The sequence below is a fragment of the Apis florea genome, unplaced genomic scaffold, assembly GCF_048593485.1.
Source record: "Apis florea isolate Af1SG1 unplaced genomic scaffold, ASM4859348v1 contig_2274_pilon, whole genome shotgun sequence".
Lineage (NCBI taxonomy): Eukaryota > Metazoa > Arthropoda > Insecta > Hymenoptera > Apidae > Apis > Apis florea.
This window is the reverse complement of record NW_028256550.1, coordinates 207,097-230,313: the sequence shown is the minus strand read 5'-3', so window position 1 is coordinate 230,313 and position 23,217 is coordinate 207,097. Positions and strand designations below refer to the sequence as shown.

The following is a 23,217-nucleotide window of genomic DNA, read 5'->3' as shown; positions in this document are numbered from 1 at the left end:
ACAAAACAAAGGAAACTTGAAGAAATAATTATAATTAGCAAAAATTATAGAAAAATAAAATGAGAAAAAATTATTTGTTTTTTCAATTTTAATTTTTTTTATTTTTTTCAACTTTATAATGTTCATTTTTTAAATAATATTAAATAATAATATTATTTAATAATATATCTTATATATGTGTATATATTATACATTTATATAATATACATACGTACATATATATATATATATTTATTTGTTATACATATATTATATACTTATAGAATTAGTATATTTAATATATATAGTATATATAGTACATATAGTATAGTATAGAACTTATAACATAGAACGTTTATAGAATTATATCAGTTATATTATTAATACATGATCTATTATATGAATATTATACTATATTATTAGGTAGATTATTATACTGCATGAAGTATGGAATTGAATATATTTGACACAAAATTTAATTTAATTTAAATAATTTAATTTTTGATAATACTAAATGAAAAAAGATAGTATATCTTATGTATAATTTTATTATTCGTAAATACAGAAATATTTGAGAGATATGATAAAATTTATCCAAATAGAAATAAATTAATATAATAATAATAATAATAATAATAATAATAATAATAAAAATATAATAATATCTATAGTTTATTTAAAGGAAAATAATTATTGATTTAGTAATGAAGTAAAAATACTATCAAAAACAAATTTTTATATATTTATATATATTATATATTATAAATATATTAATATTATAAATTATTAATAATATATTATATATTATATATATATATATATATATATATATATATTAAATTCATTGTTAATTCATTTTATTCAATTTTAATTAAATTTCATTTTCTATTTCTTTCTCTCAGTTATTAGAGAATTTGTTTTATATAAAATAGTTATTTATCTCTTGTTATAATCAATATATAGTATTTTCATTACTCTAATATTAATAATTTTCATGTATATTTGTATTTCTAAAATACAAGCATCTTGTCTATATTAAAATTAATATATTCGCAATAAAAAAAATTATTCAAATTAAATCATATTATAAAAATTTTCACATGGAAATATCTTTAAAGAATTCGAATCACGCCACGCATGATTGTTTCATTGGCATTTACTTTCGCTATCGATTTACCTATAATATCGGCCAATCTGTTAATTTATTCAAACTTCAAATTAAATCTATCTATTATTTTATATCAAGAAAGGACCGATTATATTTCAGGAAATAATCGAGACATAAGAATAAATTTAAATTATTATGCTTGATATTAATTGATGAAAAGTGAAAGTATATATATATATATATATAAGTAAGTATATATGCATGTACATATCATATATATCCATATTGCGATATAACCTTGAAAATGACAACTGTGATAAATAACCTCTTATAGTGTATCAACTTTCTTTCATGATATGTTTTTTATGACATTCTTATTCATAAATTTGAAAATTTTTTGTAACATAATAGATATAAGCAAATACTCATAACTTGTCTTTTTCTATTAATAAAATAATAAAAATTATATATTTTTAAAATAAGAATCAAAATAGAAATACCAAAATTAATTAATTAAGTAAATGAAAAAAGATTTAAATTGTAGAATTCTAATAGCAATAATAATAGAAATACTTACTTTAATTCACGACGATCACCTTTGAAATCTTCTGGAATAAGAGTATGCGTGACCTTGTTGATCTTTCTAGGTAAAAGTTTATTTACGTTGAACTTGAACTCCATCTTAGGTTTTCTACTGCGTCGGTTTTACCGATTCTTATGCGTAATAATATATTCAACGCACAGTCCTTAACCTTTCGACACTCTTATCACTTCACCTTCCAACTTTTTTTTCGAAACTGTCTCGGACGACTGTCCTGAATATGGCGGTCAATGACATCCACCAAGCTAACTTCACTGCGTGTTTTCCGGGGGAATTATGATATTTTAATTTTGTATTTCATAATATTATTCATGTTACAACAAAACGCAAGTATTAATCATCGAATGATTGTTTATTATCTAACATTCTCACAGTCACTCGAATTCTCTTATTGTCACGTATTTTATATTATGATAATTACTATTTTTGTTTCTTGATATCACAACCTTGTACTATGATATTTAATTCATAATGAAATCTGTATGTTATATATATTCTGATAATACAATAATAATCTGCATTTTTGATATGATGACGAATACTCATTAGATTACACGATTCCTCAAATCGATTAGTCTTGCACGGATATTAGATTTATTTCGTGATTGGTAGCTGACTAATAGCCATGGCTGTTGCGATGTCTCTTTTTCACTATTACGACTAACAATAAATTGCAAGAGAAATTAGATAATATGCACTGTCGTATTTTTGATAATTTGACAGCTAACCGATAACAATGATCAAAGTGACTAAAATCTTTCGGAAAAGTAAGTAATTTCGATGAATAATTGTATAGTTAAGATATTCGATGATACAATTAAAAAGAGAAATTTAATAATCACACAACATTTCACCTGACGAATCGCTGGAAGTCTCACAGTTTACTGGCGAGTGGTACGTTCAATTTTTTCCTGAAAGCCGCGAGTCGCGCCGAGATGCGCACGCACCTGAGAGCTGCGAAGCATGACCACAAACATGTCGACATTTTCTGCGCATGCGCAAATATTTTTTTTTCATAAAAATAAAAATATGTTTGTCAAATTAACATAATAACGTAACAAAAATTAGTAATATCGCATTATAAATATATATGATTTAAGAATGATAAATTTTATTTATAATTTAGACATTATATTATATCTTTAAAGATTAACTAACTAAACTATTTTATGAGAAAGATTATATTGTATAATATATATACGTACTATCTTATTGTTTTATACTTCTAAAATTAACTTAATACTAATCGATTAATTTCTATTTATTTCGATTTTATTACGTATTTTATTATATAATTCTTTTTATGAACACTAGATGTCAGTAAAACATTGATATAGCGAATATACAAGGTGTTAATATATTCATGTGATACTTTTGAAAAATATCGATTCTAGAAAAAATAAACATACAAGTTGCTATAAAAAATATCAATTAGGATTTATTTATTAAATTAAAAGCAACTAAAGTTTGCATTAAATAAAATCATTCTGTTTCCGTTATACCACCGTCATAATCTATTATTTTTACCTTCATCTTGTTCTCATCAAACTTGTAACTTTTGTTTGTTTTGATCTTTAGAATCAATATTAACATCTTATATATTGTATTTTAGGTAAAAAAATGAATTCATAAAAATTTTAAATTGAAATGAAATAAAAATTGATTTTATTTTTATAAGATTTAAATATTAAATATAAATATGTTTTCTTTTATAAAACATTTAACAAAACAATAAAAATATTGATATAATTATTTTTTAAAAAATTTTATCTAATCATTATCGTTTCGTTGTCTAGGTTCTATATTCTAAATTATAAGATTATAAGATATAAGATTTAATATCTAAGTATTTTACATTTTAAAATTAAAAAATAAAAATATTTTTAAAAAAGTTTATTTATATTATTATTTATATTTAAAATTTGATAAATAAATAATATTTAATATTTATTATGAATATTTCATAACAGTTAAATAAAATCACTTTAGTTTTTATTAATAATATAAAGTTTTATATTAAAAATATGGAACAGAAAATATATTCAATATTAATAAAAACGGATATAATTTAGAATTATATTTTTTTATTTTAGCTTTATTTTTATTTATTATTTAAAGAATAAAAAAATGTTATAATAATCTATATTCGTTATTAGCTATACTATATATATTATAATATCATAATTATATCATTTTTTGGAAAATTTCTTTTTCCGCTCTTCATTGATATATATACTATATAATATAAAATAGTAATTTAATTTTTTATATATAATCAATCTTTATTTATTAAATATGGAATGTTTATATAGTGAATGTTTATATAATTCTAAAATATATTTAAAAAAATATTAACCAAAAAATTGTTTAATAAATGATTAACAAACATATATTTATCAAATATCAAATTTCGGAACATTTTATTATTGGATTTGTGAATTAGTCATTATTCATTTATTAGAAAACAGTATTTTTAATTAACATGAACATTAAAGTATTTCATTTAAAAAAAATTATAGAAATATAATTTTTTGATAAATATGATTTTTACATATGATTTTTTTATATCTATTTAATTATAAAATTTTTCAATCTTATTTGAATTTCTAATATTTAATTATAATATTGATCTACATGCATGAAATGTCATGTCATGCATTAAATTGCATTAAATTAATGTCATGTTTTATTTATTATTTGATAATCAATTATCAAAATATTATGATATTTATTTATTTATATATAAAAATGAAAAAATATATATATAAAATTTATAAAAATATATAAAAATTTAACAAAAAATTAATTCTTAGATTTCAAATTTTTTTCATAAAAAAATCTGATATATTCGGTTTAATTCGCTTATTATATATAATATAATATAATATAATAAATTATTTCTATGTTTTAAACATTTTTGAGAATTTCATCATAAAAAATAATTTATTATATTAATATCATATATATTTGAATTGTTAAATTTGAATTATATTTTTAAATCATCTTTTCATTTTATGAAAAAATAAAAATTCATTAATTATTTTAAAAATAAAAAATAGAAAGTTTTAATAAAAATAAAATATTAAATATATAATAATTAAATATTATAATTGTTTTTTTCTTTTCTCTTATTTTTATTTAACATATTTATTCAGTGCATAATGAAAAACAAAAATTTTATAATATTATAAATTATTTATTTTTATATTTTTATATTATTATATATTTTTATGTTAAAAAAATGTTGGTCATATTTCATATCATATATTTACATCATATCATATGTACAATAAAATCTAGAAGTTTTTCAAGAAATATAATTTAATAATTTAACAAAACTTAATTTATATTAAAAAAGATATTTATTTTTCATGCAGTTTTATAGTTACATGAATCACCGATTAAGATTTTATGTAAAAAAATAAATTTTAGAAAAAATTATTAACATTTTTTAATAATATATCTCTAATTATATGTATATTTGAATATATATTGAATATATATATATATATATATATATATATATATATATATATATAATTGATAAATTTTTTACTACTTATAGTTCTAATTAAAAGAATTACAACTTATATCTGAAAAATTTTTTCTATTTTTTTTTTATAATTCGTAATTCATAAACAAAATAATAAATAATAAAATGGAATTTTCAGATATCTTCGATTTTATTCCTTTAGAATAAATTTGGGCAATAAAAAATTATATAATATATACATATCTTCTATATATTTTATAGAAAAATTTCATAATTATTTGGATTTGCATCTTCGCTTATAAAATAAAAATTATTATCACATAAAATATTTGACGTAAAATTTGTGCACATCTATGGTAGTGGTGATTATGGTGGTACCTACATAAGAAAACTGGCCTATCCAATATGATGTCATAAAGTAAATGTATTTGGAAATCGAGAAACGGTTAGCTTAACAACATGAAGAATGAAAATTAAGTTGAGAAATTAAATTTTATGAAATATAATAATATAAATACGTAACAATTATAAATATTTATAATAAAAATTTTTTCATGTAACTTTGGATGTAATTGTTCAATATTTTTTCAGGTAACTTTGGATGCAATTGTTCAATATCAGAAATTTAATTATTAAAATATTGTAAATATAGAGATTAATATTTATAATGTTCCATGCTTATAATATTATAATTTATTTATTCAATAATAATTTTAATTAATTATTTGTAATTGTGACTGATTAATTTATAAATGTTTATTTCCTAAGAAAGAAGAAAAAAGTTCTATTATCCCAAAGTAATGTAATAAATACAAATTACAATGGAATATAGTAAAATAGTTGGCAATTATCCAATTGAAAGATTGTAAATTGACACCAGATATACTGTACACGATTAATTGTGCTCGACTGCCGATTTACATATAACAAAGATTGTTAAAGGAAGAGAATTTTAAGCTAACACGTAATAGCATTTGTAAATTCCATTTCAAGGTTTTCGTACATCACATTAATTTATTTCAATATATTTTTATAAATATAGACATTCCATAAAATTCTACATTTAAAAAATTAATTTCAATATAAATAATATATTGAAATTATATATAAATAAAATTTATTTAATAAATGTAAGAAGTTGTATTACTATATCAATTATTATTTGTTAATAATACATTCATTCGTTTAATCAATGATTTATTATTTATAATGATAATATCTCTTTAATGATACGATAAGTTATTCACACAACTAACTTTCGAGGTTCCTTCCTTTCGACCCTGACAAGAAGGATGCGTATAAAGCATCATCTTTGGTGATTGCCTCCCAGAAGCTGAGCGGGAAAGAAATATTTTATAAAGCACGCCTGCACATATCAGCAATACGTGATTGGTTTATGAACTGCTTGTTAATGAATTCTGTAAGCACTTCATGTTCCATTACACCTATATAAACTATTTCTACCCATTAGTAAGGTTTAGTTGATCGATTACTTTAATCGCATGTGCAGAGTTGTTTTTATTTCGCGTTACAAACAATTATGATATTTCTATGATACTCCTAAAGGTAAGTCACAAAATTTGTTCCGAAATCAAACTTAATGAAATTAATAATTAAAATTAAATGAGTTGAAGATAAAAAATAATTTATAATTTACTAATATAAAAATATGCATTTTTTTGTATTAATATAAATTATTTATTGTAATTATATCTATTTATTATATAAATAAATTTTTAATAGTTATAATATACAGTTTTTGATAGTATTCTCCTAAAGTATCGAAAAATAAGAATTGTTTTGATTTGGATTCACGTGTATTCTTTGGATACTATTGAAATGTTACACATTTCATAAAATATTTTCGCTTTCTCAATAATATAAGATAATCGAAAAATACGAAGAATTGACGTGTTCATAATTGGTAGCTTTACACTCTTAACAAGTGCTATATACATATGTAAATAGAATTGAAATATATTTGTTAGGGATGAAAAATTTACGTGACTTTCGATACAAGGTATGACGTATTCTAAATATATTATGGACTTTGAGCAAATCTTGAGTGATCCATACGAATCTGGTGGGAGTAGATGCTTAAATAGCCTGGATCTCTATGGGTATGCCAGAATTCAATGTTGCGGTTCTAAACATATTTTATCAAAAGTATATTTTAGTGCATCGTTAACATAAAAAATTATACTTTTTTTATTTAAGAAAATATGGTTGTTACAGCTCAACAAATAGTAAGTGATGAAAAATATTTTGTGATTACATACAATGATTAAAATATCATATAATATAAGTATATTTTTATATTTTACATAAAATTAAATTATAAATAAAATATAAAGAATGTTAAAAGTATTGAATAAATGCAATTAAATTTTCTCTTGGTATAATATTTAAATATATTTTCAATTATTCCATTATATTACTATTATTATTATTATTGTAAGTATTTTTGATTTGTACTATTATTTTTTTTATTTTATTGATATATTATTATTCATTTGGCACGTATCTTTAACCAATAGCATATATCAATAAACCAATTAATGTTAAATAATTTTAACAAAATAAATATGCAAATTTTTTTATTAAAACACAATGTATTGAAAACTAGAAATTATGTTTAAAAATTTATAATTTAAAAAGTGAATTATTATGAATTTATAATAATTAATTCATAATTCATAATTAAGTCAAAGTTAAATTTATTATATTATATATTCATTAATATAACTTACATTATTATATTACGTAGCTTTATATTACCATACTAATATAGCTTTATATTATTTTGAAAATAATTTAACTAGACACTAATCAAAGAGATTGTTTAATAAAATTATTATGAATAAGATTTATGAACAATTTATGAACAAGAAAAAACATGTATAAACACATTGTATGTACAACAATTAAGACAATGATACTTACTAACAAGATTCATTTTTCATTTACAAGTCAAACAAATAGCATAATTAAGTACAGTATGAGAAAGATAACTGCAACATTTCGAAAATTATGATATTTTTTCTTTGAAAAATGAAATTATTAACATTTATATATATATAATTTTATTTTTTTTGATACATAATTATTATCTATCAAAATAAAAATATTATTTTATAATATTTTATAATATTTTATAATATTTTATATATATTAATTTATATAAAATAATATTTAAATATATATATTTATATATATGTATAATATTTATTTATATATTATATGTATATATAAATAACATTTAAATAAATTTTTTCTAAATTATTTTTTCTAGATTATTTAATTTAAAATTTATTATAATTCAAAATATCTTATTATATATTTTAGTTTTAAATTTAATTTATATAAATTAGCTAAACTATATAATAATTAATAATATAATAAATCACTTTCTATTTTTCGTTAGTGGGAACATACACCGGGTGAGGCATGGGTATATCTTGTCATTTTAACCAGTATTTACATTCTATATATTCTGAGGACTTACATCAGAAGTGTCATACACATTTCTCGATTAAATGGCCCTAAAACTATACCAATTATTGGAAATGTAAACTGTATTCTTAAAGAAAATTGTAAGCATTTGATACTGAAAAGAATAAAATAAATTCTAAGAAATTAATGTTTTAACATATAAGAAATTTAAAAGATATAAATAAACACATTTAAAATATTATGTAATTTTCAGTTCTTTTTAGATTGGCATATGAAAGTCAAATATATGGACGTATTGTCAAAATATGGTTAACAGTATTTCCATATGTAATGTTTCTGGAACCAGAAGATATCCAATTGATCCTCAACAATGCAAAACATACGCGGAAAGTATTTTTTTACAAATTGCTAGATAATTTTCTTGGAAAAGGCTTGATTACAAGGGACATTAAAAGTTGGCGAATTCATCGAAGATTATTACAGCCCGCTTTTCATCTTCATGTTCTGGAAAAATTTACAAATACTTTCGCAAAACATGCAGATCATTTAATGAACAAAATTCTTGAAAGGAACAATCAAGAAATTAATATTACTACCTTTATCAATGATTCTGTTTACAATATCTTGAGTGGTAAGTAAAAATATCTTTATAATCCATTAATAAAAATAATTAATGAATCAATAAATATAAAAATAAAATATTTTTGTGAATTTTAAAAAAATCTCATCTTTTCGATGTTTTTCGTTTAAATATTGAATAATTAAATAATAGTTAAATATTGAATAATTATCTTTTAAAATGAATTTTACATATCTATATGCAATCTATTACATAATTTTATTTTTCTTGATACATAATTATTATGTATCAAAATAAAAATATTATTTTATAATATATTTTAATATTTTATATATATTAATTTATATAAAATAATATTTAAATATCTTTCTATATTTAAATAATATAAAATATATAATAAATTTTTTAGTATTAACTCCTTAAGTATTAAATACTTTTTTATATTTTTTTTATTTACGGGAATTTAAAATTAATTACAATTTATATTTAGAAATAATGATACATCATGAAATCATCTATGCTTTTTTTTGCTAATTTTATGCAAATGCACTTCGCATATGAGTAACACAAAATCAATAATTTGTTAGTCGAAGTTCATATCTTTTGTAATTTTTTTTATTAAAATCAGTGAAATACGATGAATAATTTGCAGGTAATAATTGTTTAATTTATTATTAATTTATGAATTATATAATATATTTAATATATATATATATATTAAATATATTAAATATATTACGCAAAACTTTAATATAAAAATATATATATATATATTATATATATTATTATATATATATTAAATTTAATATAAATATATAGTAAATAGACTATATATTTTATATACATTCAATATATGTAATAAAAAATATATTACAATTAAATAGTTACTATAAAATAAATAGTTACATAATATATTTATATTTCATTATTATTATTTATATTATTTTATATCTATTTAATAAATTTATATTCAATATATCATATTCAATATATCAATAAATATATCATTTATTATAAATAAATTTAAATAAATTTGATTGTGATTTAATTTCATAAATGAAAAATCATTAAATATAATCAATAATAATACTAATAATAGTATGTTTATTATTAAAATTTAATGATTTTTATGATTTATGTATAAGTGTGAAAAGATAAGAATGTAAAGAATTATTCTAACTATAAATGTTTTAATAATTTTATTATATTATTAATACATTATCAAGAACATATTTGTCATTAAACTTGCATAATAAATCTGTTATTTTTTATGTGGAAAAAAATATAAATTTTAATTGCAATATTTAAAATAATTATTAATTATTTACAGAAACAGTTTTGGGAATAAATCGAATAAATCGAATCAATGAAATAGATGATTTACCTTTTCGAAAGTGAGAATTAATTTTCTTTAATCTAATTTAAATTATTTATATATTCTTGTTATATATAATATTCTATATTAAATGTATAAGCAATAAATATAAAATGCATGAATTTTTCTTTCAGAGGACAAATTATGCTTTTATATCGAATGATAAGACCTTGGCTTTTAATTGAATGGATTTATCGATTAACAAAACATGGCAAACAAGAAGAGAAGCAACGAAAAGATCTCTTTGATACTTGCTTTAAAATGGTAAAAGAAAAACGTGATCTTTTACAAAGTAAAGAACATATTCCTAATAATGACATAAAGAAAAATAGAAATATATCCTTATTAGAATACATGGTAGAAATAAATGAAAAAAATCCTTGTTTTTCCGACGAAGACATTGTTGAAGAATGTTGCACATTCATGTTAGCAGGACAAGATTCAGTTGGTACAGCGACAGCGATGACAATTTTTCTTTTAGCTAACCATCCTGAATGGCAAAATAAATGTATAGAGGAAATTGATGAAATTTTTAATGGAGATACAAGATTTCCTACAATAAATGATTTAAAAGAAATGAAATGTTTAGAAATGTGCATTAAAGAATCACTTAGATTATACCCAAGTGTACCAATAATAGGAAGAATATTAGGTGAAGATATAAAAATTGGTATGTTTTATACATTCTTTTTTTTTTTTTTTTTTTATTATGAAATTACTAATATTAATAAAATTATTATTAATAATGTTTATTAATAACAATAATGCATATTTTAGGAAAACATATAATACCAGCAGGCTGTAGTGTATTAATATCACCTTATAGTACACATCATTTGCCACATCATTTTCCAGATCCTGATGCATTTAAACCCGAACGTTTTAGTCCAGAAAATTCGGAGAAAAGACATCCTTATGCTTATATACCTTTCAGTGCTGGACCAAGAAATTGTATCGGTATAAATATTTTTTTAACAAGTTTTTTTGTCGTTACAATAAATTCGTTATATTCTTTTAATAATAAAGATATTAATTTATTTATAAAAATTATATTACAGGTTACAAGTTTGCGATGCTTGAAATGAAATCTATAATTAGTGCAATTCTTAGAAGATGCCGATTACAATCGATTCCTGGAAAAAAGGAAATACGGCCAAAATTTAGGATGACAATCAGAGCACAAGGAGGATTATGGGTAAAAATTGTTGAACGTGATCAAATATTAAAAAGTATTGCAGCACAAACATAAATTATTTTTTTATGTTTAATTATTAAAAAATCTGTTAAAAAGGACTTTAAATTTTGAATAATTTTATATTAATAATTATTACATATAGCAAAATTATTTTTCAATGGATTAAAATAATATTTTGTAATATATCTTTTATTTTTATTTAAAAATTAAATCGCTCAAAAATATGAACAAATATATTTAATAAGTTTAAAAGGAAAAAAAATTAAAATGAACTGGTATGTATATTTTGCGTATTTTATATTTTATGTGAATATAAAGAATAAGAATGATATTTTTATTATACTTTTATATTAATAATAATATAATATGCCTAATATTAAAATCAAGTTTATAAAATATTAATATATTTCTGCGATATGAGAATTGATTTTAAAGATCAAAATAAATATAAAAGTTGATATATAAAAGTGCAATATAGAATTGACGCTTATTTATTAACTTAAAATCAGTTAAAATTTACATTAGACAAAAAGCATATAAAATGATAATAATCTTTGTTACATTGTTGTCTCATTCTGTTTCCTCACTTCATTTAATTTAAGTTTCAATTACTTATGACTTAATAAATGAGTAAAAACTTTTATATTTTGTTGGCCTCTAAAATTTAATCTTTTAAAAGCGTTCTACAAATATAATGTTCTATAATGTTGTATATTTTATGCCTTTATATAATATAATATTTCTGATTAATCTTTCAAAAACGTTCTACAAATATAACATTCTATAACGTTATATATTTTATGCCTTTATATAATATAATACTTCTGAAGTTAATGCTATTTTATTATTTACGCATTAATGTTTTATTAATGTACTGTATATGACGTGGTATTAAAACTGTCAAACTACGAAATTTCTAATTTTAAATACATTCGTATAAATATTTATTAATAAGCAATATTTTATAACTAAATTAATTATTAAAATAAATTAAACAACATTTTTTATAAAATAATCATAAAACATGGTTTATGTGTTAAATGGTAATAAAGATAACCTTAGTACAATCTCTAATATCATGTAATGGAAATTTATTATAAGCACTATATATATATAATTAAATCTGTAAATAAAATATTATTAATAAATTTTTAGATGGAAGCGTTTTATGTAGTACTCCATTATATTTAAAAGTATTTAGATTTTTCACAGGCATAATCTTTATGATCATTATGTTGTAAGTAATCACTTCTTATATTAATTTATAAAACTAAAAAGAACATGAACAAATAAATTATTTTTGTGTAGTTTTAAGACATTGATTCATCCTAATATGAATAAATATGGAAATGAATATACAAGAGATTATAGACCTGGATCTGGGTAAGATTTAAAATAATTATATTATATTTTTATTATAAAATTAATATTTATATAATAATAATATTTATATTTTTTGTTTATAGACCACCACGTCCACCAACTCGTAAATTAGGAAGACCTAATACAGGAAATATTATTGATATTCCATTTGGAGGATGTAGAAGTTGTACTAGATAAAAAAAATTAAGATTTAAAATAAATCAATTATAAATTATTCCAAAGTTTTAAATTACTATAATCTAATATATTGAAAAATAAAATTATGAAATTTTTCTAAGAAATTATTAAACGTAAAATTTTTGGACAATTTTATTAAAGATATGGATTATTTTTAAAAATATTATAAATCATTATAGATATATGTATATATAGGTTAAAAAAAAGAAATAAGTTTTCCATTTCAAATAAATGTATACAAATACAAATTAATAAATTACAACAATATATTATATTATATGTATATATACATATATATATATATTTATATTTATATATATAATTACTATAAATACATAACTGAGTATAATGAAAAAACATAAAAATAATAATATATTTCTAAAATAAGAATTGCAAATATATAATAAATTTATTATTATTTAATTTTTGTAACTAAACCAGCTGCAATAGTTGTTCCTTCTACACGTAACATAACTCTACCTAATTGTTTAATATCTTTATATAATTCCATACAAATTGGATTTTGCATTGTAATTTCAATAATAGCACTTGAATTTTTTGGTAAACAACGTGGTTTCTTTTTTATCATTTCACTAGTGGTTCTATGAAGTTGTGCTATTAATTTAGTAATAATACCAGGTTGAACTAAAGATTGTTGATGAATTACTATAGGAAGACCTTTTATAATTGGTACTTTCACAGTGAATACAACAATATGAGCTTGGAAACATGATGTTACGGGAACTGGATTTTGAGGATTACAAATAATATCTCCAATTCCTACATTTTGTTGTTCAATTCCAGATAATGTTAAAGAAACTTGATCTCCAGCAAATGCATTTGTTATAGATATTTCATCTATTTGTAAACCTGAAATTTCATTTTATAACTTATGTTACAAATATCTAAATATGTAAAGAAAGCAATATCATCTTCTTCATATCAATAAGTAAAAATGTGCAAATGAATGTTTTTTATTTTGAATTTCACAATAATAAAATAATATTTTATATTGAATTTGAAACTGAATTTTAAAATAAATATTTGAAAAATATTGATCTTATAATAAATATAATAAGATAATTAATTTATTACATTTTACATTTAAGATATAAATTTCTATAAGTTATTGAATTGCACATTCATATTTTTGGCATGAGAAGAATATAAGATATACTTTATACTTTTAATCACTGCAGTTTCATTTCTTGGTAATATTAAAATTTTATCACCCAAAGATATCATTCCTGTTTCTACATGACCAGAAACACAGAATCCAGATCCCATGCCTTTAAATATATCATTAATTGAAAAACGAAATGGTTTGTTTATATGACGTTCAGGACATTTAAAATTATCGATAACATCAACTAATGTAGGTCCTTTATACCTGCATAATTAAACAATAATAATACATAGTATAATAATTAATATAATAATATATATATAGTATAACAATATATATATATATTTTTTTTAATATATTAAATATATTTTTAACATATTAAATATTTTAACTAATAGTTTTACCAATTAGACAAAGATTCTTTAGGTTTTGTTAATATATTTTCACCAGATAGACCACTACAAGGAACAAAAATAACATTATCTTTGAATCCAGCTTGTTTCAAGAATATGCTTATTTTGCTCACTATTTCATCAAATCTCTCTTTTGACCAATCTACTGTATCTAATTTATTTACTATTACTGCTAATTGAGATATACCTAAAAAATTAATTACTTTTATTATTAAGCTATAATAATATATAAATGCTTTATATGAATATTTCATGTACTATATAAATTATAAATATTTCATAAATTTAAATACCCAATGAACGTAATAATAATGCATGTTCTCTAGTTTGACCACCACTATCAAAACCAGTTTCAAATTCTCCTCTAGTGGCATCTACTACTAATAAAGCAACATCTGCTTGAGTAGCACCAGTAATCATATTGGGTATAAAATCTTTATGACCAGGTGCATCTAATAAAGTAATAGATTTTGTTTTTGTTTCAAATTTAGAATGACCAATATCCATTGTTATTCCACGTTCTCTATTAAAAGAACATATAAAAATTAATTGATAATAGAAATATGTATATTAGTTTTTTTTTAAATTATTTTTAAAAATTTTAATCACCGTTCTTCTCCTGTTTCATCAAGAACCCATGCATAAGCAAAGGATTGTTTTCCTATTTTTTTACTTTCTTGTTGATATTTATGTATTAGTCTTGATGGAACTTGTCCTAAATCGCATAAGAGCCGTCCTAATAAAGTACTTTTACCAGCATCTACATGACCAACAACAATTAAATGTAATTGTTCTTTGCTATTTCCTCTTTTATCTTTATAAATCTTCATAATATCAATTTTCTCTTCATTAAGTTTTAATTTAGAATCCAAATCAGGTGTTTGATGTCCTGATATTGGAGATTGACATCGTGGACTATTTGTGTTCAAAGAAATAGTCTTTTTTTCCTTCAATACATTTTCCTTCTTTTTTATTTCTGGGCTATTATAATCAGAAAATGGACTTTGAGAGCGAGGACTCTCAATATGAAGATTCATTACATCTGTATTTTCAATTCCGCCTATATTAAAGCCTTTTACAATAGGTCGTTTTCCAGCAGGAATGATTTTCACATTAGAAGATGTTGTAACTTGAAATGTAGATTTGGATGATTTTTTACCTATCATAAAATTTATTGTAAACTACTATTGTAGTAGTAATTAAATTGTTATTTTAATATTAAATATAAAAAAATATGTAAAGATTTTAATATAAACATATATTATTAGTTCTAATATTAAAAATACATTTTCTTTTTCTTGCAGTTTAAAAATTCACAAATTTCGCTTTAAAATTTCGAAAATATTTACATGAAAATAATACTTTACAGTGAATATAATTAATATAAGTAAAACTATTTTTTAATAAATTATATTATATGATCTTTTATATACATATATATGTATATATGTATGTATGTATTTTTATGTACAAACGTTTTCTTTAAGTGAAAATAATGGAATATCTTATATTGAATTATCAAAAAAATATTTTAATAAAAATTTGGTTCAAAAAAGGCATTATATAGTGCAGATTATTTTTTGCAGATTAAGTAGTAGGAAAAATTTTAAGACCAATTTAATTTTTTTAAATGAAATTATATAATTTTGAATGCAGTAATCGATTTTTAGCATGTAAAATGTGTTAACCCACTTATGTTGAAAAATTATTAGATTAATTATTAGAATTAAAGTTCAGAAAACTTGAAATCATGAAAAATAAGGAAAATGCGATATTCTACTATTCATGCTTTTCTTATCTTTTATATGAGTTATATATGAGTTTTTATAAACTTCGAGTTAAAATATCTTTTAAACCAATAATTTTTCAATATGTGTAAGTAATATTTTCTTTTTTTATAGACAGTATCTAGATCAATCTAGATAAATCTAGATAAATCTCGATTAATATATTCAAAAATATATAGTTTTTATTTAATTTAAAAAAATAAAGTTAATCTTAAAATCTCTATTATAAAAAAGTGATTTATAATATATACAAAAAAAAGTACATGCATAATACATGCACTATTGAACTAAACTTTTGTTAAAACATTTTTTTGATAACTTCAATTCAATATGAGATATTAAACAGTTCTTACTTAAAAGAAACACCTTGTACATATATATACATATATGTATGTATGTATATATATACATATATATATATATGTTAATTATAACTTTTTTATGTATTCATAAATTTATATAAAATTTATAATTTAGTATTATATATGTGTAACATATATGTATATGTTCATAAAAGTAATATTTATCATAATAATTTTGTACTCCAAAACTTTTGTACTTAATTTAATCTGTACATTATTACACATTTAAGTACGAGTATATGGAACTGAAAAACCAAATCTTTTTAATTTTTCATGATGGTCCTGAGATTTAAGAATTGGTTTTTTCAATTTCCATGTTCTGCATAAAGTTCTACCAAATAAAGATACATTCTTTTTTGTATATGGAAGTTTAACATATCTAAGACAACTTAAATTTAATGTTGTAGGAAGCATATCACATGGAATTTCATCATTTTGATTAAAAGTTTTTAAATTTGTATTAGAAATAATATTATAATCATCTTCTAAGATTTTTGATTTTGCATAATTCTGATTACTTGAAACCAAAGATGTAGCTTCTTTTAAAGCAGAATTTAAATCAATCATCCAAGAATCTGGAGATGATGTCCGAGTACCATTTTCATTTAATATCGTATCTTTTTTCATTTCTATATTTTGTGAATCATTTTTTATATTAGTGTCAGTATAATTTTTTGAAGAGGCAAATACGCTTGATAAACTTTTTTCTAATGAATCCATAGAATAATCTATATGTTTTTGAATAGCACATACATCTAATTGTGTATTATTACAATTTTTATTCTGAATTGATAATTTTGGTATTACAAAATTTGTCTTAGATGTAAATTTTTTTTCATTAGAATTTGTATTATCAATTAAATTGCTAGATTTTTGTAAATGATGTGCTGTTAAATCAGCTAAAGACTTAAATGATATTGTATCTGAATTATTTTTTAAAGAATCCATTGTAGAATTTGATAATGTAGAATCAATAGAATTAAATTCAGACAAAGAAGAAAATCTTACAAGAGAATTACTAATAGCTAAATTTTTGAAACTTTCTAAATTATTTATGAGACATACATTCTCATTAGTACCTTCAATATTCTCTTGTTTATTAAATGATAATTTAGGTATAATGAACGAATTAGAATGAGATTTAATCGATGTAGCATCTTACCTTACCAATGGATTTAAAGACAACACATGAAACAAAAAAATTAAATATTAAAATTAGATTGAGAAACAATCATTGATTAAAACATATTTGATAATTATTACAATAATCATAATGTCAATAAATAGTAATATACCTGAATGAAGTTCCAAATTATTTTTATTAACTATAGATGAATCTAAAATAATTTTATTTTAATTTATAAAATAATAAAAATATTTATATATAACATTATATGTAATAAATATACATACCAGTAATTTTTGAAGTTTCTTTTAAAATTAAATCAATTGCTAATTCAGTATCAAATTTTGATTGAATAATTTTCTTTTTAATTTCAGATTCAGATATTGTATCTCCTATAACACTTTTAATAGATTCCATGCATGACATAAGCTTAGCCCATTCAATTTCTGTAAGTACTATATCTTCTTCATTTAAAGATATTGGAAGTTCCTCATTATCTTCATTATCTTCTACTATATCTGGTTCCGTAATGAAAGATGCAATATTTTGTTGTTTACTTCGATCAAATAAAAATTGCTCAGCTGTAATTGAAATAAGCAATATACTAATATTAATTTTATACTAAATATATATAATTTAATACATCAATTATGTATTAAGTAAAAATACCACTAGGGGATACACAGTAGTCATCCTCTACTGAATGTCCATAAACATCATCATAACCTTCATATTCTATAAAAAATATGTCATTAAAAATTGACAAAAAATTTTAAGAGCCATAAAAATAAAATGTAATTAGTATTTTATTTATTTCCAACCTTCTGAGTAATTCATGCATCGTATGTCGCGATGACGAGACATTTTGTAAAATTGTAATAAAGAAGCCAATCCTTTTATGCTTTATTATTTGTAACTTTCCATATTATACGAGAAAGAATATATATATATATATATAAGTTGGCCTAAATTCCGCCATCTATGTTGGCGTTTCAACGTTTATATTAACTTAAATTAACAACTATTTAGTACTATTGTATTTAATTCTCTTCTATTAATTACGTTTAAAGGTAATAAAAATGATAAATGTTATATATATTAATTTATACGTATATAAATATCACTTGCAATTGAATGATTTTTGTTACAATCACTATAGCAATTAAACGCAAGAATTTAACTGGTTAAATTTAAATTACGTTTCTATGTATTTTAAATATTTTATTTATTATTTTAAATATTTACTTATTTGATAAAGTATTAACATATTAAACATTAAATTAAATAGTATTAAATTGAAATGTATTGAAATATATTTTTTAATATTAAAAAAATATAATTAAAGTTATTTGCTTTTATTATGTTATTTATGTTATAATAATATTTAAGATTTTAAAAAATTGAAACTTAAATTTTAATTTAAATTTTTTTATTTTTTAAAAATAAATAATGAAATACGTTTTTAAATGTTTGTCAAATTTATATAATTATTAATTTATATGATACATAAAAATATTATGAGTCATGTTAAAAGTAAGTCGTATATATATATTATAAATGAGTCACTTGTACATGATAAGATAAGATTTCTACTTCATCATCTATATATATTTACAGGAAATTTTTTCAACTTATTTTTTTCAAGTTTAGAGTTATAATTTTTTAATGAATATTGAATAAGAAATAAAGAAAATGGCTTCAGAACTTCCATCAACATTGAAACAACTATTTAAGTATATAAATAATATTAATTTATTTTTTATATATAATTTCTTATAATTATGTATTAAAATATTTTTTAATATTTTTAGTTATATTGATGACCATAAAACAGAATATATAAATAATTTACGAGAAGTAGTAGCTATAAAATCTGTCTCAGCATGGCCAAATCATAGAAATGAAGTAATCAAGATGATGAAATGGGCAGAAATCAAATTAAAAAATCTTGGAATCAATACAGAATTAGTAGATATAGGAAAACAAATTCTTCCAGATGGAAATCAAATTCCTTTACCACCTGTTTTATTAGGAACTTATGAATCTGATCCTAAAAAAAAAACAGTTCTCATATATGGACATTTGGATGTTCAACCTGCATTAAAAGAAGATGGCTGGGATACTGAACCATTTATTCTCACTGAAAAAAATGGTAAATTATTTGGACGTGGAAGTACAGATGATAAAGGTCCTGTACTTTGTTGGATTCATGTATTACAAGCTTATAAAGCTATTGGAATAGATATTCCTGTTAATCTTAAGGTATTTTCAATTATAATTTTGTGATAATATTTTTTTCTCAATTTTCTTTATATTATTGTTTAAAATATTTTTCGATTGAAGTTTGTCTTTGAAGGTATGGAAGAAAGTGGTAGTGAAGGTTTAGATGAACTTCTATGGGCAAGAAAAAATACATTTTTACAAAGTGTTGATTATATATGCATATCTGATAATTATTGGTTAACCACTAAGAAACCTTGTATTACTTATGGTTTAAGAGGTATTTGTTATTTTCATATAGAAATAATTTGTGCTGATAAAGATATGCATAGTGGTATGTATGGTGGAATTTTGCATGAAGCAATGCCAGATTTGATATATTTGTTAAATACATTGGTTGATGTAAATGGAAAAATTTTAATAGATGGTATTTATGATAACGTTGATAAAATTCTAGAAAAAGAATTAGAATCTTATAAAACAATAGAATTTGATATTGCTGAATTCAGGGATTCTATTGGAATTAATAAATTAGTTCATAATGAAGATAAAGTAAGAAATTAATTGATTGCTATTAAGTTCTAATTATGTATATATTTTATATATTTGTATTACTAATAAATTAAATTATATTATTAGATTCAAATTTTGATGCATCGATGGAGAGAACCAAGTTTATCTATTCATGGAATAGAGGGTGCATTTAGTGAACCAGGTGCAAAAACTGTTATTCCAAGCAAAGTTATTGGAAAGTTTTCAATTAGAATAGTGCCAAGTATGACACCTGAAGATACTGCAAAGAAAGTAATAGCATATTTAAATAAAAAATGGACTGCTAGAGGTAGTCCAAATACATTTAATGTTAATATGTATCATGGAGGAAAAACATGGTCTGAAAATCCTGATCATCCAAATTATTTGGCTGGTCGAAAAGCTATTAAACATGTTTATAATATGGAACCTGACTTATCACGTGAAGGAGGCTCTATTCCAGTTACTTTGACATTCCAAGAAACAACAGGCAAAAACATAATACTTTTACCAGTTGGTGCTAGTGATGATGGAGCACATTCTCAAAATGAAAAAATGAATATTTGTAATTATATTGAAGGTGTAAGTATTCTTATTTAAAACAATATATTTTATTATGATTTTATTTAAATATAAAAATATTTTATTTTTGATTTAGACTAAGATGCTTGGAGCTTATTTATATGAGATAGCACAACTTCAACATTAACATTGTGCACATACATATATATTGAAAAAATAATCAAGATATAAATTTATATCGACGCATTCAAGAATTTATTTTATATTATAAGTAATATAAGGATGTTTATAAAAATGTGAGACATCTTTGAAGGGTGGATTCTATCAAAGCGATGAAAAAATATATATATATATATATATATATATCCAATAACGTTAATTAACAAATTATAAGCATTTTAAATTTATGTTAAAAAATGAGATAATAATAGAATAAGAATGTTTAGCTGTGCGCGATAATATCGTGTTACAGCAGAACTCCTCAACTCCAAAAGTAAACTTATTAATATTCTTTACACATATTAATATTCTATATACAAATAACTATATCTGAATTTTAATGCAATATAATATATAATTTACATAGATAATAAAATATAATTATGCAAATTGAAATCTATATAATTTTTTTTAATTATTTAACAAAGATTTAACTTGAACAATATGTATTAATTTATATTAATATGCAATTTATAACAAATTTCAACATTATATTACATAACATTTCAAATTATGAAATGAATCGTCGTATTATATTCGACTTGCCTATTTATCAAAATTCATAGAAATAAATCAAATTCCCATTTCACATTCCCATAAGATTTTGAAAATTAGATTGAAGATTAGAAAGATTGGATATATATTTCTATACAGAAATTTGCTTTATTCTTATATATATAAAATTAACAATTCTTTATTTATATATATATAAAATTTCAGTACTAATTTGAATTTCACAGATTAATGAATATAAGAATGAATCAACTTTTATTTTTATTTTATAAAAATAATATGAAAAAAGAATGAAGTTTAGATAGAAAAATATATTTAATTTTTCTAATATAAAATCTTAAATGAGAATATGTTTTGATTTGTTTTTATTTTGACAAGCAGACAAATTGAATATCACATAACATTTTATCACATATATCACATAATATATATCACATAATATTTGTACAATGATTTATCTATGGATCTAAATGAATCTATGGATTTAATGTTATATTATAATGCCAATATTCTGAAATTTGCTGTAACTTATTTGAGGTAAGTTTTTGTTCAATAAAGAATTACATAATATATATTGTATGTTATATTATGCTATTATGAAATAATTTATTAAAAAATATATGAAATTAGCTTTTTATTTAGAGATAAATACTTTATTCCGCTTATTAGGATAAAATATTATCATTTAAAAATATATAAAAATATTAAATATAAAAAGTATAATATATAAGTATTAAATATATAAAAGTATTAAAGTATTAAAAGTATTCAGTTCAGTGTTCTTTAATTTTTTTATTTTCTACCCTTACTGTAATATAAAGTTAAAACTATTTAAATTTAAAACTTAAATCTTATCAACATATATGTATATGAATTTTGAATTTGAATTTTTATTATTATTTTGATATCTAGATATCTATCCCCTCCAAAGATATTTTGCATTTTTATAAACATTCATAAATAAAATTTTGATAGAAAAATATAATAAATAGAAAATAAAAAAATATTTTATATTTTTGATTTGAATATATATTTTTTTTTCTTTACATAGGAA

The 23,217-nt window shown here is 20.4% G+C and overlaps 5 protein-coding genes across 8 annotated transcripts in view; 3 read left to right on the top strand and 2 right to left on the bottom strand.

The window, feature by feature from the left end:
* Nucleotides 1-2,637, bottom strand: part of LOC100864794 (alpha-tubulin N-acetyltransferase) — a 33,674-nt gene extending 31,037 nt beyond the window's left edge. The window contains exon 1 of the mRNA XM_086902975.1: nt 1,665-2,637. Coding sequence (XP_086759101.1) covers nt 1,665-1,768 — 104 coding nt within the window. The 5' untranslated portion in view covers nt 1,769-2,637. The remainder of the gene's footprint in view (nt 1-1,664) is intronic.
* Nucleotides 2,638-6,679: 4,042 nt separating this feature from the next.
* Cyp4aa1 (Probable cytochrome P450 4aa1) lies at nt 6,680-11,966 on the top strand. 2 transcript variants are annotated; one of them, XM_086902973.1, is made up of 7 exons: nt 6,680-6,747; nt 8,606-8,774; nt 8,888-9,265; nt 10,545-10,608; nt 10,724-11,259; nt 11,367-11,546; nt 11,648-11,966. In XM_086902973.1, the coding sequence occupies exons 1-7, from the start codon at nt 6,733-6,735 to the stop codon at nt 11,836-11,838; spliced, it is 1,533 nt and encodes a 510-aa protein (XP_086759099.1). In that variant the 5' UTR covers nt 6,680-6,732; the 3' UTR covers nt 11,839-11,966. The 2 variants fall into 2 exon arrangements, with proteins under 2 accessions (XP_086759099.1, XP_086759098.1); XM_086902972.1 differs by lacking the exon at nt 6,680-6,747 and adding an exon at nt 7,309-7,427.
* A 367-nt stretch (nt 11,967-12,333) lies between these two features.
* On the top strand, nt 12,334-13,381 carry LOC105735965 (selenoprotein K). Of its 2 annotated transcripts, none has more exons than XM_012488792.2 (4): nt 12,334-12,827; nt 12,940-13,021; nt 13,093-13,167; nt 13,251-13,381. In XM_012488792.2, exons 1-4 carry the CDS (start codon nt 12,809-12,811, stop codon nt 13,342-13,344), a joined length of 270 nt encoding a protein of 89 aa, XP_012344246.1. In that variant the 5' UTR covers nt 12,334-12,808; the 3' UTR covers nt 13,345-13,381. The 2 variants fall into 2 exon arrangements, with proteins under 2 accessions (XP_012344246.1, XP_086759105.1); XM_086902979.1 differs by having other exon boundaries at nt 12,437-12,864.
* Nucleotides 13,382-13,462: 81 nt separating this feature from the next.
* Nucleotides 13,463-19,340, bottom strand: HBS1 (translation elongation factor EF-1alpha (GTPase) HBS1). 2 transcript variants are annotated; one of them, XM_031917578.2, is made up of 10 exons: nt 18,980-19,340; nt 18,828-18,893; nt 18,446-18,739; nt 18,328-18,369; nt 18,112-18,189; nt 15,493-16,042; nt 15,177-15,406; nt 14,875-15,070; nt 14,529-14,734; nt 13,463-14,214 (listed from the first exon to the last, which is right to left on the bottom strand). In XM_031917578.2, exons 1-10 carry the CDS (start codon nt 19,020-19,022, stop codon nt 13,760-13,762), a joined length of 2,160 nt encoding a protein of 719 aa, XP_031773438.2. In that variant the 5' UTR covers nt 19,023-19,340; the 3' UTR covers nt 13,463-13,759. The 2 variants fall into 2 exon arrangements, with proteins under 2 accessions (XP_031773438.2, XP_086759096.1); XM_086902970.1 differs by lacking the exon at nt 18,112-18,189.
* On the top strand, nt 18,962-22,046 carry Cndp2 (Cytosolic non-specific dipeptidase 2). The gene is made up of 6 exons (XM_086902974.1): nt 18,962-19,228; nt 19,776-19,891; nt 19,970-20,420; nt 20,502-20,930; nt 21,018-21,491; nt 21,568-22,046. The coding sequence occupies exons 2-6, from the start codon at nt 19,851-19,853 to the stop codon at nt 21,616-21,618; spliced, it is 1,446 nt and encodes a 481-aa protein (XP_086759100.1). The 5' UTR covers nt 18,962-19,228; nt 19,776-19,850; the 3' UTR covers nt 21,619-22,046.
* The last annotated feature ends 1,171 nt before the right edge of the window (nt 22,047-23,217 follow it).